Raw genomic sequence first — 16,640 nt, 5'->3', positions numbered from 1 at the left:
GGGAGATCTGGGATGTAATGATTTTTTTAAATAATGAGCTTATCTTGAAATAGATCTGTAGTTAATAAATCTTTAACTCTCACTAATCATGAAGGGGTAAGAAGACTATATAATCTGAGAAATCCTTAAATTGTAGTGGTACAGTATACAGAGCACTGTCTTGGAGTCAGGAAGACCTGATAGGCATCTCTAATTTAGATCTGGGCATGCCAGGAAAAGCCCAGCTGGCATCCAGAATTGGGTTTTCTTCCCCTTCCTTCCTTTGTCCTTGAGAGAGACTTCCTGTTGGTCCGTCAGGGTACATGGGCAAAAGACTGCTGGAGTCACACTGAGGCTCCCTGTCCACCAAGTGGACAAGAGCAGTAGGCATTGGGCTGTCAGTTGCTGCAATGCATACATGCTCTCCTGAGGGGGATTCTATATATCTTATCACTGCCTTGGTGCCATTTCTGTTTCTGCTGTCCATGCCAGGTCCCAGGGGCTACATTCTTTTCTTCCCAGCTCTTATAAAACTCTTCTATTTAGGGGAAGCTATGTGGCCCAGTGGATACAGCACCAGCTCTGAGGTCAGGAGGACCTCACTCCAAATCTGGTCTCAGACATTTCCTAGCTATGTGACCCTGAGTAAGTCACTTAACCCCAATTGCCTCCAAAAAAAAAAAAAAGGTACAGCAAAATCCCTTCTGCTCAGATAAATGTCCCTGACTTTCTGTTCCTTCTGGGCACTGACATTCAGATGCCTTTCCCAATGAGTGAAGTGGCCCCCTGAAGCACTGTGTCCAAATCATCAGTACCTCCCCACACAGCTATGGGTCCCTTACGTTACCATGAAAGAACAAGTGAAATGAATGCATGAGAAAACCTCTATTGAGATCTCACTACATGCCAAACGCTGTGCTATGTGGTAAGTATAGCTATAAAAAAATCAAGACAGCATACAACCACCTAGCAACTTTCTCCACTCAGCTTACCAGCAGATTGGCCCTTCTAGCTTAGGGAGACCAGCTTGCCTCCTAGGGGGTGCAAGCCCAGGTGAGTCACTAGTTCGGCAGAAACACTGTGCCCTGCAGTACCAGAAGTGTCAGTTGCCTTGGCCAGATGTGTCTCCTACACGTGTGCCATACTGCCATGGTATTTTAAGTTTGTGCCCATTCTTTCCCTCTCCTGAGCTCTGGATATGTTTGTGGGAGAGTGGGCTCTGGAAGGGTGGGGGAGCACAATGTAACTGATATCTTTGCTGTGCCACCTGTGGAATTAAAAGTCTTTGTTAAGGAACTGAGTTTACTGGCCAGGTAAGCAGAATTATATCCGGGGGGGCTCCCGAGCTTGTGTTAAGAAGGACAGGCACGCACAGCATTAGTAGACTCCCCAGGTCCCTGGAAGGAGTAACAGCCACTCCTGTGGGCATGCAGGCCAGTCAGTGGCAGTGTGAGTTGGTGAAGGGAGCGCCAAGTATGGTGTTACACGGAGAAAAACAAGACCAGCCTGTGTGGTGGGGAGTCAGGAAAATTGAGTCCACCCTACTTGTCAAGGATTCTAGTGGATGTTACTCTTACAATACTCTCCTAGTTGTCTGACCCATGCTCTCTAGGCTCTGTGATTCAGCACCCTCTCCCAATCTATGGATCCCTCTGGGCCCCAAAGCGTCGTGGCTGATGGAGTCCAGAGAAATGAAGACAAAATGCCCATTGGGACCCTCTGCACAGTGATGGTGTTGGCCTCTGAGTGCTGAAGTCCTTCTGTACTGACATGCTCTGGTGCTTAAGAGCAGGGAGGGGGAAAAGGTGAGAGCCTCAGTCTCAGAAGTGATCTTGAGAGAGAGGAAGGAGCTTTGCCGCCTGTTAGGCTTTGGCCTCTCCTCCCCCCTTTCTATCTGCTTGAGTCCCTCCTGCTGCCTTATCAATACAGGTGTTGGAGGAAGAGCATCTTCTTCATTTTTCCACCCTAGAAATGTCACTCAAGAGGTTCACTGAACTAAAATGTAAAATAAAAGGCAGGGAGTAGAATGGAAGAATGGTGTGGGAAATATTATGGATAAGGGATCAAGCGGTTCTAGTTGTAGCCTTGGAGTGGCACAGTGGATAGAATGCTAGGCCTAGAGTCATAAGACCTGAGTTCAAATCTAGCCTCAGACATTTATTAGTTGTGTGGTCTGTGTCATCCCCTCGCTAAATATTTTCTGGCTGTTCTCCCTTTGTTGTCCTCAGTCTTCTAAAAACAGAATGTTCAGAACAACAGTTGCTTTCTGGCCTAGTTCCGTGTAATAATTAACCTCCTGTACCCTGTTAGGGACAGGACAAGGTACCTGCAACAAGTAATAATTAATCTCCTGGACCCTTTTAGGGACAGGACAAGGTACAGGCAGCAAGTAATAATTAACCTCCTGTACCCTGTTGGGGACAGGACAAGGTACAGGCAAGGGCCTTTCCTCTGCTTATAAAAGTCTCTCATCCTCAAGAAGCATTTCATTCTTCTCTGAGTGGCCTGGGAACACAGATTCCTTGTGGGGTGGTGATGGCATTCTGGGCTCCTGTGTTTATAGTCCTGGTGACCACTGTCTTGGTAGTGCTGTACAGGCTGGGGGCCTTGCGCCAGAGGAGACCCAGAGAGCCCCCTCTGGACAAAGGCCTTATTCCCTGGCTGGGCCATGCCAGGGACTTCTGTAAGGATGTCTCCAAGTTCCTGAAGAGGATGCAAGAACGTCATGGGGACATCTTCACTGTCCAGCTTGGTGGCCGGTACATCACATTTGTCACAGACCCCTTCTCTTTTGACGCCATCCTGAAAGAGAGCAGAAGCAAGCTGGACTCTTTTGACTTTGCAAATAACCTGGTATTCAAAGCCTTTGAGTACCGAAAACCGCAAGGTCAGAAAAATATGATCAGGAATAACACTTCAAAGCACTTGATGAGTGATGGTTTAGTTGGGATGACCCAGGCCATGATGGATGACCTGCAGACCCTGATGCTAGAACCTGATGTTGGTCTGAGACCAGGACCCCAGGAGTGGAAGCAGGATGGGCTATTTCAATACTGCTGCAACGTTGTCTTTAGAGCTGGTTACCTGGCAATGTTTGGAAACTTACCTACTAATGGCAAAGTGAACCCTGCTCAGGACCTGCTCCAATCCCAGAAAGTCTTTGAAGAATTCAGGAAATTTGACACTCTTTTTCCAAAGGTGATTACTTCTGTGCTCCTGCCCAAGGAGAAGCAAGAAATGAGGAGGCTAAAACATTACTTCTGGGATATTCTCTCTGCAAAGCAAATCCTGGAGAAGGATAATGTGAGTGAATGGATCCGTTCCAGTCAGCAGCTGCTGGCTGATTTTGGAATGCCTGAGACAGAACAGAGCAAGTTTAACCTGGTAGCACTCTGGTCATCCCAGGCCAACTCAATTGTAGTGCCCTTCTGGACCCTTCTTTTCCTCCTGAAGGATCCCAAGGCTCTGAAGGCTGTGAGGGAGGAGGCTGAAAGAGTCCTCAGGCAAATGGGGCAAGAGATAAGACCAGGTGGGGTGCCCATCACTGTTGAGTATAGCATGCTGCAGCAGATCCCAGTGCTGGACAGTGTCATTGAGGAGACATTACGCATGGTGGCTGCCGCTTCCCTGACCAGGTTTGTCGTGGAGGACACGGTCCTGAAAATGGATGATGGCAGGGAGTATGCCATCCGCCAAGGAGATGCAGTTTCCATCTTCCCCTACTCTTTCCTCCATATGGATCCAGAAATCTACCCAGACCCCACTACATTCAAATATGACCGTTTCCTGAACCCTGATGGCAGCAAAAAGGTAACTTTCTACAAGCAAGGGAGAAGGATCAAGCCACACATGTTGCCATGGGGTGCCGGCCCCTTCATCTGTCCTGGGAGGTTCTTTGCCCTCAATGAGATAAAGATGTTTGTGTTCTTGATGGTCACACAATATGACATAGAGTTAGTTGATCAGGAGGTGAAGATCCCTTCAGTAAATGTGAAGCGCCTGGGACTTGGTACCGTACAGCCAATACATGATGTCCAGTTCCGATATCGGATACGCATCTAATTTGATTCTGAAATCTTTTGCACAAGCCCAAGGATGCAGTGGGGGAAGGGCACTCTTTCCCATTTCTAACTAAACACCAATTCCCCAGAATCTCATCCCCTATAACACGGATCTTGGCCTCACCACCCTACTAAATTGCTCTCTGATGCCCTTCCCAATCAACACATCCTATTGTCTCTTCTCAGACATGTTTCACTTCTCTGTATCTTTGGACACTCTTGGCTATCCCTTCCTCCTGAAGACTCTCTTCTACCTGGCTTCCTCTCTGACTCTTCTTTAATCTCCTTGACTGACTCCTCTTCTGCTTACGGGTAGAGGTTGCAGAGAGATTGGTTTCACTTGAATAACAGGGGGAGAAACCTCCAAACATTTAGGGCTGTCCCATGGTATTGTTCACAGTGGGGGTAGGTGGGTGAGCCAGTGCCACTGAACATTAGCATTCAAAGATTAGACAACTCTTTTTCAGGGATATTGTCCAGGGTATTCTTGCTCAAGTACAAGTCAGACTTGATGGCCTCTGAGTTCCCTTTCAGGCTAAGATTCTAGGAGTGAACAGACATGGTGGGACATCTTGGATTCTGTGACCCTGCTCTCTTCCTCTATCTGACTGCTCTTTCTCTGTCTCTTCTGCATGCCTCTTCTCTTTTTCCTGCCCCTGAGCTCCCAAGGTTCTATCCCTGGCCTTCTATTCTTTCTCTTCACTCTCTCCCTTGGTAATCTCTTTCCCTCCTAGAGTACAGTTAGAACCTCTATTCAGATCATTCCATCACTACATTCCAGATCAAGCTCTTGGTGAACTTCCAGTACAGAATGTGTGATTACCTTTGGCTAGCTGCATCTTGATGTCCCAACTATATACATCCTAGACCAAAACCATTTTTATTTTCCCAAGGCTGGGACCTTTCCTAACTTGCACCTCTACATTTTATTTGCACCACCATCCTCCCAGGCACTCAGACTCTGAGTGTGGAGCAATTTTTAACTACAGCCTCCTTCTCTCTTTTCCTCATAGCCAGTCAGTAACTAAGTTCTTCCTCTTCAATCTCTCTCACATCTGTCCAGTTCTTTCCATACCCACTCTCACAATCCTGGATGTGTGGGGCATCACTTCTCATTTGGACTGTTGCAATACTCTCCTGCCCAGCCTCCTGATCTCACCAATCCCAATGATATAGGCTACTAGATTCATCTCCCTAAAGGAACTCTGTGACACCATCACTCCATAGCTCAAAGATATCCTGCTTCTCCTGTTGCCTATAGGATAAGGTCCAAATTCCTTAACCCACCAGTCAAGCTCCCTAACAGCCAGGTCCCGCCCTTTCTTACTCACCTTCTTCTCCCATATGTTGCATAGGCAGAGTTCTGCTTATGCATGGACTTGGAATCAAAAGACCAGGGTTCAAATCCCACCTTTGCTTTCTGCTATAGATGCTTGATGTTTGACGTCATTTCCCCTCTGTAAGGCCCAGCTGCCTCTTCCATAAGATGAGAGTCTGACTAGGTGATCTCTAATCCCTTCCAGCTTTCAACCCCGTGTTAGTCTGCCCAGAATACTCTCCTCCATGTCTCTGCCTATGAAAATTTAACCCATCTTTCGATTCATGTATATTTTTATATCCCACCATTGACTGCTATCTCCTTCAGGGTGCTACCAAATTGTATCCAAGAGTACAGATTTGTCAGTCTTTTATCAGTACTGTTTAGACAGATGTTGCCTTGACTGATGGCCACAAGTTTTTTGGCTCTCTTGACTGCTTTAAACCTAGAGAGAGATATTAGCACAGCTTAAATTATCCATTGAGACCATTCAACTAAGCTGGGAAATAATTTTTACAGTGTCTTTAATAAAGACTTTATTTCTCTCCCATTAAAAAAACACCTAAAACAAAGACTTAATTTCTCCAATATACAGAGAACTGAGTCCAATTTATAAGGATACAAAACATTCCCCAACTGATAGTCAAAGGATATGAACAGGTGGTTTTCAGATGAAGAAATCAAAGCTATCTATAGTTATATGAAAAAATGCTGTAAATAACTATTGCTTCTAGAAATGCAAATCAAAACAACTCTGAGGTACCATCTCACACTTATCAGATTTACTAATATGACAGAAAAGGAAAACAAGAAATGTTGCAGGTAATTGGGAAAATTGGGACACTAATACCCTGTTGGTGGAGTTGTGAGTTGATCCAATCATTCTGGAGAGCCTTTTTGGACTATGCCCAAATGGTTGTCAAACTGTGGTTTACCTTTTGATCCAGCAAGACCACTACTGGATCTCTATCCCAAAGAGATAAAAAAAAAAGGTAAAATGACCTATTTCTACAAAAATATTTATAGCTGCTGTTTTTATGGTAGCAAAGAATTGGAAATTGAAGGGATGCCCATCAATTAGGGAAGGGATGAACAAATGATAGTAATGGAATACTATTGTGCTATAAGAAATGACAAGGAAGGCTGATTTCAGAAAAACCTTTAAGGCTTACACAAACTCATGAAAAGTGAAGCGAGCAGAACCAGGAGACCCTCCTCTGTTCACCCCAAGCTACTTGGCTATATATAAGATGCATCCTGGCCACCATTTAGGGGCTGAGACTTCCTCATGCCTGCATGAGCTGCAACAGGGTGTTCTCATGGGAAGGTCAGGAGAATGACTTTTCTGCATGGCTGAGGTAGGATTCTCCTGACTCAATTTCCCCACTATGACACCTGGCAGACTTAAAGCCTGGCTCAATGCAGTTGGTCATTATATAACTTCTGCCTGGAATTGACATGAATCTAGGAAAGCATTGTTCCCTTTCTTTAGTTATGTTCTTATTCTTTCATAGCAAATTCCTATAATCATAAGTTTTGTAAGCATAAATATCAGATCTATTAAACAATAGATTGGTGCGGGAACATCTGAGGATATTATAGTAAGATGCAAATATAAGATTGAATTATTTGGCCTAGAATTTCAAAATTAAGTATTCAGTCTTGACATTTGTTACTAGTATAAACCTGTATGAGTCAGGATCCTTTAATTTCTCATAATGGTTATGATGAGGTCTAGAGGTTTGGGGGTGCTGAGACTCCAAGGTATCAACACGAGGGTCTGGCCTGAAGGAGTTCAGCCTAGGTCTTTCAACCTAGGGGATGACGTTTGTTGGAGATAAACCATATAGGCCAGTTGAGTGAAGTATAAGGGTTTTCTGGGGCCCATAGACAAATGGGAGCCAGATTCTTTCTGGGGCAAGGGGCAAAGGTCTTGGCTTGGGCCCATACCCCATCATTAGGGGATAATTAGATCAGGAAATTAGTTAATACTTAGTTAATGTTAAAGTTTTCTCAGTTTGTTACAAATTAATGTTAAAAGAAGAATAGCTTGTGACTTGATTTGTAAATGCCTGGAAAGAAGCAGCCATTTTAATTAAGGATTATTGATTTGTACATGATTCGAAGTTGAGATTGTTTTAGTATTTGATATGTACTGGTTTTAAATTAACTACTAGGTATTGGAGTCTGTTATTAATTCCTTAGTGGAATCTCATTTTCCTGATGGGGGAATATGAATAGGAATGAATAATAAATTAATGCAAGGTATAAAACTAGAAGTAATTCAGAGTGTAAGGCTAGGTTCTAATTTTTCTAACTTGAGTTTCTTAAAATATGGCAATTAGCCAAAATTCCAATTTTGACCTTGTAATAGTGGAGACATGGGGGATTGAGTTAACTTTCATTATTTGCCCTGGTTATTGGCAAGGTAATTTAAAAATTGTTTTGAGATCAATCTTGTAGGAGAGTGGATACAAGAAGGAGGATGTCTACAAGAAGAGAGTCTGATGGACACTGTTTGAATGGCACTTAGACCAGAGGACTTTGCCAGATGATGTCCAGAGTGTTGGAAAGATGTATGAGAAGAGACTTCTGAAGCTTTAAATGGACAATTTGTCGTTACTTTTGGGTCTCTGTATCTGTACTTAATAAGGGGACTGCCCCCTTTTTAATTTGTCAATGTGTCGGTCAGTTTCTCCCTTCCTTCTCCCATATTGTGTTAAGTCCCCAAAATCCTTTGATGCAATGTTGCCCAGTAGCACAGCCCCAGGTAGAACCATCACTAAGGCATTGCAAAGTTTAACCACTGCTGATCAAGGAAGGTAGAGTCTGATCCCAAGAGTTGGCCCAAAACATAGGGGTGGGGAACTCCATCACTAATTGGCTGGAGAGGTGGTTTGGAAAGTGGAAAGGGGTAGCAAGGTCTCTGATAACTTCCCTAATTGTGGATATAGCAATTACCACTACTGTGGGATGTTGCATAGTCCCCTGTATAAGAGGATTAGTTCAAAGATTGATAGAAATCACATTGACTAAGGGATTCCCACCTGAAGAGTATACCAATTTACACGTCATGGGGCCAGAGAATGTAAGGTTTATGATGGAAAAGAATGAAATAGCTCATGTTAAAGAAGTTTGAAAGAGAGCAAAAGAGTGTGGGAGCATGATTTTTGTAAAGAAAAAGAGGTGGGATTGTAAGGGACAAGGTATCATGCTCCCACAATTTAAGATAACCTTTGACATCTTATAACATTAGCAAAGAATTTGGTAATAGCCAGTTACATTGTTTTAACAAGCTTGCAAAACCTTGAAAGGGCAAGCCAATGAGAAGGGCCCCAAAGTTCTAGAGGGCAGAGCCGGTTTTAACTAGCCCTAAGTAGGACAAAGGGCACAGGCTTTTGGACAATGAGGGATGGAGGGGGCATGTCAAGGGCACATGAGATGGGTAGATTTGTAAGATTACAACCCGTAAAAGAATGGAGGAGTCGTGGCATTTTAACAGTATAAAACATTTTCTCGCTTCTGTAATTGGCAAGATCTCTTCCAAGAGGTTCTGCCTGGTTCTCCCAAGAACCGTAAAATAAATGATTCTTCACTCACTCCGAGCTTAGTTTTGTTTTTAACTAGAAGGCTTTATTTCTCTAAGGCCTTATTTCTAACACTTCCTCCTGCTGTCCATTCTCCCCAGCCCTTCCTTCTGCTCCCTGTTCCTCCCTAACCCTTCCTACTGCTCCCTGTTCTCCCCCCAACCCTTCCTTCTGCTCTCCATTCTCCCCAGCCCTTCCTTCTGCTCCCTGTTCCTCCCTAACCCTTCCTACTGCTCCCTGTTCTCCCCAACCCTTCCTTCTGCTCCTCCTACAGCTCTCCATTCTCCCCTGCCCCTCCTTGCTTCCCATACCTCCTCCTTGCCCTCCCCCTCTTTCTCTTGGTTTCCCTTCCCTTCTCCTCTGGCCCACCCTCTTTCAGGTTCTGCCTTGTTCCCCTTCCATGTCTCCTATTCTACATTTCCTCCCCAGGCCCCTGCTCTGGAGGCAACTTCAACTCAGGCCTTGAGCAAGGGCCTCACCCCAGTGCCTACTCCCCAGGCCCCTACCCCTGAGGAGACCCTTACTCAGGCTTTGGACAAGGGTCTTGCCGGCACTTCCTCCCCTAGCCCTTCCCTCTGAGGCAAGGACCACCCAGGCCCTGGCCTTGGCCCCAGTCTCCCCAGTCCCTCCACCTCCTCCAGTGCCAGCTAATCTTTTCCCTTGCCAGCCCATTCCCCAGCCTTGCAGTCCAGTCTAGTTCAGCTGGTACTCCCTAATCCCTAGCTCACAAGAAGTGAGATTTCCTATCTTCCTACCCTGAAAGCCCCTGTTCCCACAGTGCTTTCAGGGCTTTTTCCTTTAAAGAAAGTATCTGTCTCTACTAATGGAACAATTAGGATGCATGTTCCATTCTCCATTTCAGATCTCAATCAGGTTAAAGAAAGACTGGGTCGATACTCGGAAGATCCCACTAAGTTTACTGAGGGGTTCAGGGACATGTCCCTACAATTCGAGCTTTCCTGGGGTGATTTGCATATCCTCTTCTCTACCTGTTGTACCACTGAGGAGAAGAGGAGAATCGGGGAACAAACCTAAAAGCTTGGCAATCATTTTGCTAGCAATGACGCCACAAAATACCCCCCCAGGAATAGCTGCTGTTCCCACTGGTGACCTGGGATAGAACTGTGTGGGATGCCACTCAAATTAAAAATAAAACAAAACACAGAGGTGTCCAAGGAGAAACAGAAAGTTAATTTATTATAGCTATAATTATTAATATTTCAAATCTCGAGATTTGGGTGTCCCTCCATCAGTAAGCTCTGATGAACGGGAGACAAGGGACATAGACACATAAGCTGGCTTAAATAATAAAAAAATTCCTCCTCCCCCACAGCTGTCTGTTAATTTGGCTCACAACCTCACATGCCAGACTCTAACACAGGACAAAGGATATAGTATACATCTCTATATTTCTTAGTTCGTTGAGATAATGTCAAAGAAGCAATAAAAAATGTGCAGTTAGGAAGATAATTTACAATTGTTTTTGGGAGGTCTCAGGGATTGAATAGATAATGTTGGGAACAGAAAGACATCTAAATAAAACCCTGTCAAAGGGAGATAAGGGGACTTGAACATTTAGGGGTTCTCCGGGACTTGGGGAGATAAGGGGACTTGAACATTTAGGGGTTCTCCGGGACTTGGGACAAAAGGCGCATCAAGATAAGATCAGAAGGCAGGCCAGGGCTTAACAACTAGACAAATTTTAACTGCTAATATTTGGCACTAAAAAGAGAAGATCTTACAGTAATCTATTCTTAACCCTATCCTGTGTTCTGAACTCACTACCTTAATTACACTGAGAAGTCTTCACTGGGACATCCCATTCAGAATTATCAGAAGAGTGAGGATAGGGGAAAGAGAGGCCACATGGTATAATTTGCCTGTTAGAAGGCCTGAAAATGGCATTTTGAAAGCAAGTAAATTTTCAAAAAGTTAAGGAAATTACTTAGGGAGAAAAGGAAAACCCTGCCCTTTTCCAAGATGGGCTAGTAGAAGCTATTAAAAAGTATACAAATTTAGATCCTGACTCTACCGAAGGGGCAGCAGTCCTTAGCATGTATTTCATTAATCAGTCTGCCCCAGATATTAGGAGGAAACTGCAGAAATTGGCAATGGGACCCCAAACACCTCAGGCCTAATTATTGGAGATGGCTTTAGGGTCTTTAACAACAGAGACCTAGTTGCAACAGAGGAGAAACAACATAGGGAGAGGGCTAGAGACAAAGAACATGCTCAATTCCTGGCTGCTGTCATGGCCAGGAAAAGGCCCGAGGGCGCTTCTGGCTACTCGACAGTGGGGAAACTTGCTTTCAATGCCACCAGGAGGGCCACTGGTCCAAGGAGTGGCCCTCTAGGGTACTCCCCCCAGAGGAGGTAACCAGGACCGTGCCCAACATGTGACCAGGAGAGACATTAGCGGAAGGATTGTCCCCAAGGTTGGAGAAGTGGTGGAGCCACCCCCTGTACCTTGTCCTCCAGTCCTCTCGACTCGGAATGATGGGAAGGCCCATCATTCCCCACTTTCCCCATCTCTTGCCAAGCGGTGGGTGGAAATTGAGGTCGAAGGTAAGGTTACCCACTTTATATTAGACATGTGGGCTACTTTCTCTGTTTTAACTAATTACTCTGTCCCTACTCACCCCTTGACCTGTTGGGTCATGGGTATGGAAGGGAAAACTAAGGGATATTGTGAGACATACCCTCTCCCCTACCTATTTGAAGATCTGTTATTTGAACACTCCTTCCTTATCATCTCCTTTTGTCCTGCCCCCTTGTTGGGAAAGGATCTGATAGTGAAATTGGGAAGCCAATCTTTCTCTAGTTAAGCCTCCTATCTCCCTTTTCCCTCCATACACCAGACTTCCCCATGTTCCCCCAGAAGTGTGGGAGACAGTTGAGCCAATTGTTTTGGATCAGGGAATTCCTGGGTGAGCTACTTATGCCACCCCAGCTGTTGTTTGCCTCAGATTCTGATGTGTTCCCCCATTGCCATCAATATCCAATTAAGCCCGAGGCCTGGAAGGGACTACAACCATTGAATGAAAAGTATAAAATCCTTGTTCCTTGTCAATCCCCATATAATACTCCTATCCTTCCCCTCAAAAAGCCTAAGGGGGAATACCGAATGGTTCAAGATCTCAGGGCTGTTAATGAAGCTGTTATTCCAATACACCTCATAGTCCCTAACCCATATTCTATACTCACTCAGATCCCTGGGAGTACCCAATAGTTTTCTACCCTGGATCTCAAAGATGCCTTTTTTTGCATACCTCTTCACAAGGATTCACGATTTATTTTTGCCTTTGAATGGACACTCCCTGGGAAATCAAGTCCATGTCAGCTAACATGGACAATCTTGCCTCAAGGGTTTCAGGATAGCCCTCAGTTATTTGGCCAAGCTTTGGGGAGGGATTTAAGGTACCTGGAACCAGGGAATAGTAGCTTAATTTAATATGTGGATGATATTCTTATTCATAGCCCCACCCGGGAGGCTTCTCTGGCTGCTGTCACAGAAGCTCTTAATTTCTTGGGTGTTCGAGGCTATAGGGCCTCTTAGAACAAAATCCAGATAGCATGCCAGTCTATAAAGTATCTGGGCCACAAACTAACACCCACCATTGCTCCTTAACCACAGAGAGGAAAAAGACAATCCTGTCTATCCCTGTCCCAGCCACTAAGAAACAACTTTGAGCTTTTCTAGGCATGGCTGGATTTTGTAGACTCTGGACCTCTAATTTTGGTCTTATTGCTAAGCCCCTTTATGACTCTACCCATGGCCCTGACTCACTCCCTCTAGAGTGGGGCCCCAACCAGGCTAAAGCTTTTGAGATTTAAAAATCTAAATTGACCACCACACCAGCATTAGCTCTACCCAACCTAGAGAAACATTTCATTCTGTATGTGGATGAAAGGAGAGGACAGGCTTTGGGAGTCCTGACCCAGTCCTTAGGACTTGACCCTAGACCTGCTGCTTATTTTTCAAAACAATTAGACTCTGTAGCTGCTAGATGGCTTGCATGCCTCTAGGCAGTGGCTGCTACCGTCATTCTAATTGAAGAAGCCTCTAAACTTACACTTGGCCAGCCCCTAGAAGTCCTGACTCCTCACCAAGTTCAGAGCATCCTGGAAGAAAAGGGCCACCAGTGCCTGGCTTCCAGCAGGCCCACTAAATAGCAAGCCTTATTCTTAGATACCCCTGACCTAATCCTTCCGGTGTGCCACACACTAAACTCAGCAATCCTTCCAGACAGTGCCCACTCAGGTGCTCTGGTTCATGATTTCAAGGAGACTTTAGATTGTGTTTATGCCAGTTAATCTGATCTAAAAGATTTTCTTCTCCGGCACCCCAAATTAGTGCGGTACACGGATGGTTTAAGCTTTATTAATAAGGGGCTAGGGGAGCTGGATATGCAGTGGTTAGCCTCCACCAAACTATAAAGGCCAAACTCTTGCCCCCTGGGACCTCTGCCCAGAAGGCAGAATTAATAGCACTCACTAGAGCCCTAGAGTTAGGGGAAAATAAAAGGGTAAATGTTTATACTAACTCGAAATATGAAAAACCCTAGACTTTCCCACATGGCCAAATCTCTGGCTTTAGCCTGAGGCTATAATCCCATCAAGTAGCCTTTCATTTGGCTACATCCACTCTCCCAATTCTGTTACCCTTAACCTAGCTTGGCCTTCCTTTAAGACACTTCCCACCCTTAATCCTATCTAGTCTGTATTCTCCCTTGGCCAAGAGGTCCATGTTCCAGGAGTTCTGTTCACTCCAGTTTACTGGCCACTCCTAGGTCCCTCCCACAGTCTTTTTGTATATAAGGTCTATCTTGTCTCCATTAAGGTGCTCAGATTCCTAAAATCTAGCCACTGCTCTGGTTCTTAGAATCTAGCCAATACCTCACAGACTCTCAGATTCCAAGAGTCTGGTTAATATGGTGGATCTTTAATAAACCTTGTCTTTGACTGAAAGAAAGCTTGGGTCGAATTCTTTCAGGCAGGACCCACGTATCTCAATCTCAGGGTTCCAGCACTGCTAAATTTCTAGACCTCATCACTTCCATGTTCTACAAGCCCATGGAATTTGGAAAGAAAGGGGATATCTGACAGCAAAAAAATTCCCTTATCAAACATGCCCAGGAGATTTCATGTCTCCTCTTAGCTGTTCAAAAGCCATCTGAGATAGCTGTTATCTTTTGTAAAGGGGAAAGAGATCAGGTTGTGGGAAATCTCCTAGCAGACACTGCAGCAAAGAATGCTGCTTGCCAATTGACTATACTGGCTCCTTTATACCCACAGCTCCCGGGACTCCTTCACACCTTTCTACAGCCCCCAAGAACAAGCCCTTGCTAAAGAAAGGGGATACTCTCTTTCCTCCTCTGGGTGGTTTCTGACACCTTCAGGCCAACTCCTTGTCCTAGAGGAGAGCCAGTGGAAGCTTTTTTTTGGCTTACACCAGGCCACACACCTGGGGAAGAACACTCTAGTCTCTGATAAGGCCCACTTTTACTGGCAGTAAGTCAGGGGAAACCATCCGACAAGTCTGTTGGGCTTGCCCAACTTGTGCCCAGGTAAATCCTGAAGAGGTAGTCAAACGTGCCTCCCCTTTTAAAACCTGTTCAAAGGAAGGGTACCTACCCAGGTGAAGATTGGCAGATAGACTTTACACGTATGCCCCCATGGGGGGGGTTTCAAATTTCTTTTGGTTTCGGTTGACACCTTTCCTAATTGGGTAGAAGCTTCTCCTTGCAGAACTGAAAAGGCTCAGGAAGTATTGCCTAGCTCCTTACAGAGCAACAGTGGCCCGACTTTCATTTCACAGATAACACAGGCTGTGGCAAAGACACTTAAAATCACTTACTACCTCCTGGAATCTTCAGGATTCCTCAGCCTGGAATCCAAAATCCTCTGGTAAAGCAGAGAAAATGAATCCTACCCTTAAGGGAATCCTTACTAAACTGTGATTAGAAACCTGAGAAGATTGGATTAAGAATCTCCCAGCTGGGCTACTCAGAGTCTCTATCACACCTCAGAAAAATATCAAGCTTAGCCCCTTTGGACTAGGGGAGGCCCTTCCTAACCTCTGACATCTTAGTAGACCCTGAACAGCATCTGATCACTCAATTTGCAACTCAATTAGGAGTTATCAGGAATGTCCTGACAGAATATGCTAACAAGCATCTTCCAAAACCTCTTGGCAGTGGAAAGGAGTGTCCTGCCCCAGTACAACCTGGCTGTCCTTGCCTCACTTGGTCCTGTTCGAGGGGTCAGACTTCAGGACCCGACTGATGCCAGGTTCACCGCTCCAACAGCAGTAAAACTGGAGCCCCTCCCCCCGACTCATAATTCTAGGATTAAACCAGTGTCACCTCTTGCTTCACCCCCTACCCCCCAGACTCCAGAATATACTTGTAAGCCCTTAGAGGATCTCAAGCTATGATTTAGAAAGGCTCCTCGGGGCAGCTGGGTGGCACAGTGGATAGCACACCCACCCTGGATTCAGAAGTTACTTGAATTCAAAATCCAGCCTCAGACACATAACACTCACTATATGTGTGATCCTGGGCAAGTCACTTAACCCCATTGTCTAGCCAAAAAAAAAAAAAAGGCCCTGGCCCCCCTCGGCAAATAGGTGGAGGAAAAGGTAAAATTATACTCAGACAAAAAGAGGTGAAATTATATTTGCCCTTTTCTTTTTGGCCATGCCATCTTTAATTCCCTCCAGAGAATTTGCCTTTTCTCTCCCTCTGGAAATCATTTCCCTCTGATTTGACAATGATAGTGTTAGTCCTTTTCCTCCTCCCTGATATCTCAAGTACACTTGGCCTCCAAAAGTGGGAAGATAAATCCCTAGTTAAACTGGGAAACTCACTAGGCTGGGGAGGAGTCCAAGATTGTTGGGTATGCCACTCACATCCACAGGGTAACTCTCATCTCCCGCTATGTGCCATTTTTGCAAAAGCCCCTCTCCCCAATACAACTTCCTCAGAAGTTTATGCCACCTCATTTATTCTGGCTACTCCTCTAGGGGCTACTCTCTCTATATAGACACCTTGCTTCTCCGAAGGGGAATATTCCTTTACTTGGAAGACAAGCTTCAAGGACACTGGACAAGCTAATACTGTGGAGGGAGGGCCGAGGGCTTGTAAGAGTTTCTGCTGGTCTTTTGACCTCCACTACCTGCGCAGATATCATTAGTGACAAGTGTCTTTGGAACTTTACATCAGCCAGCTGTACCAACCGTACTGAGGGAGCATTTCCTACTTGCACCTATGACCACATCCCTCCCTCTATGCTCCTAGTAGGTTCCCTCATTTTAAGCTTTACTTCTAAGTTAATTCACAATGTCACAGCCCCTTCTGGTTATAACACTCTTATTGACCTCCAGAAGACATCCCTCTCAACTGGGAGCTTAATATGCAACCAATCTGATCCTTGGAGCCTATTATGGACTCAGTCCATCTGTGCCCCCAAAGGCTATACTTTTCTCTGTGGTATCAGTGAACCACATCACAAGAATTTTTGGGAAGAGGTGAGATAAAGTGCCAACACATGTCAAGACCCCAGAACTACTGTCTTGGCCACCTAATGCTTAACACCCTACAAAGACTTTGGGGTGTGCACCCTCGGACTTTTAGCATTCCCTTTCTCCATTTTCAATGCCACACAGCCCGTGGTCTCTAACTTAAAAAGGGTAAA

At 45.2% G+C, this 16,640-nt stretch overlaps 1 protein-coding gene across 2 annotated transcripts in view; it reads left to right on the top strand.

Moving 5' to 3' along the window:
- The first annotated feature begins 2,459 nt into the window (after positions 1-2,459).
- The window catches only part of CYP8B1 (cytochrome P450 family 8 subfamily B member 1), a 35,993-nt gene continuing 21,812 nt past the window's right edge, over positions 2,460-16,640 (top strand). The window contains exon 1 of one of the 2 annotated variants that reach the window (XM_078152416.1): positions 2,460-3,789. In XM_078152416.1, coding sequence (XP_078008542.1) covers positions 2,515-3,789 — 1,275 coding nt within the window. In that variant the 5' untranslated portion in view covers positions 2,460-2,514. Of the gene's footprint in view, positions 8,958-16,640 lie in introns of those variants that run through there. The other variant, XM_020999209.2, reaches the window with a different exon arrangement.

The sequence above is a fragment of the Phascolarctos cinereus genome, unplaced genomic scaffold (genome assembly GCF_003287225.1).
Source record: "Phascolarctos cinereus isolate Bilbo 61053 unplaced genomic scaffold, phaCin_HiC Scaffold_4;HRSCAF=312, whole genome shotgun sequence".
Lineage (NCBI taxonomy): Eukaryota > Metazoa > Chordata > Mammalia > Diprotodontia > Phascolarctidae > Phascolarctos > Phascolarctos cinereus.
Note: the sequence above shows the minus strand (reverse complement) of the source record. Positions and strands in the feature narration are given on the sequence as shown.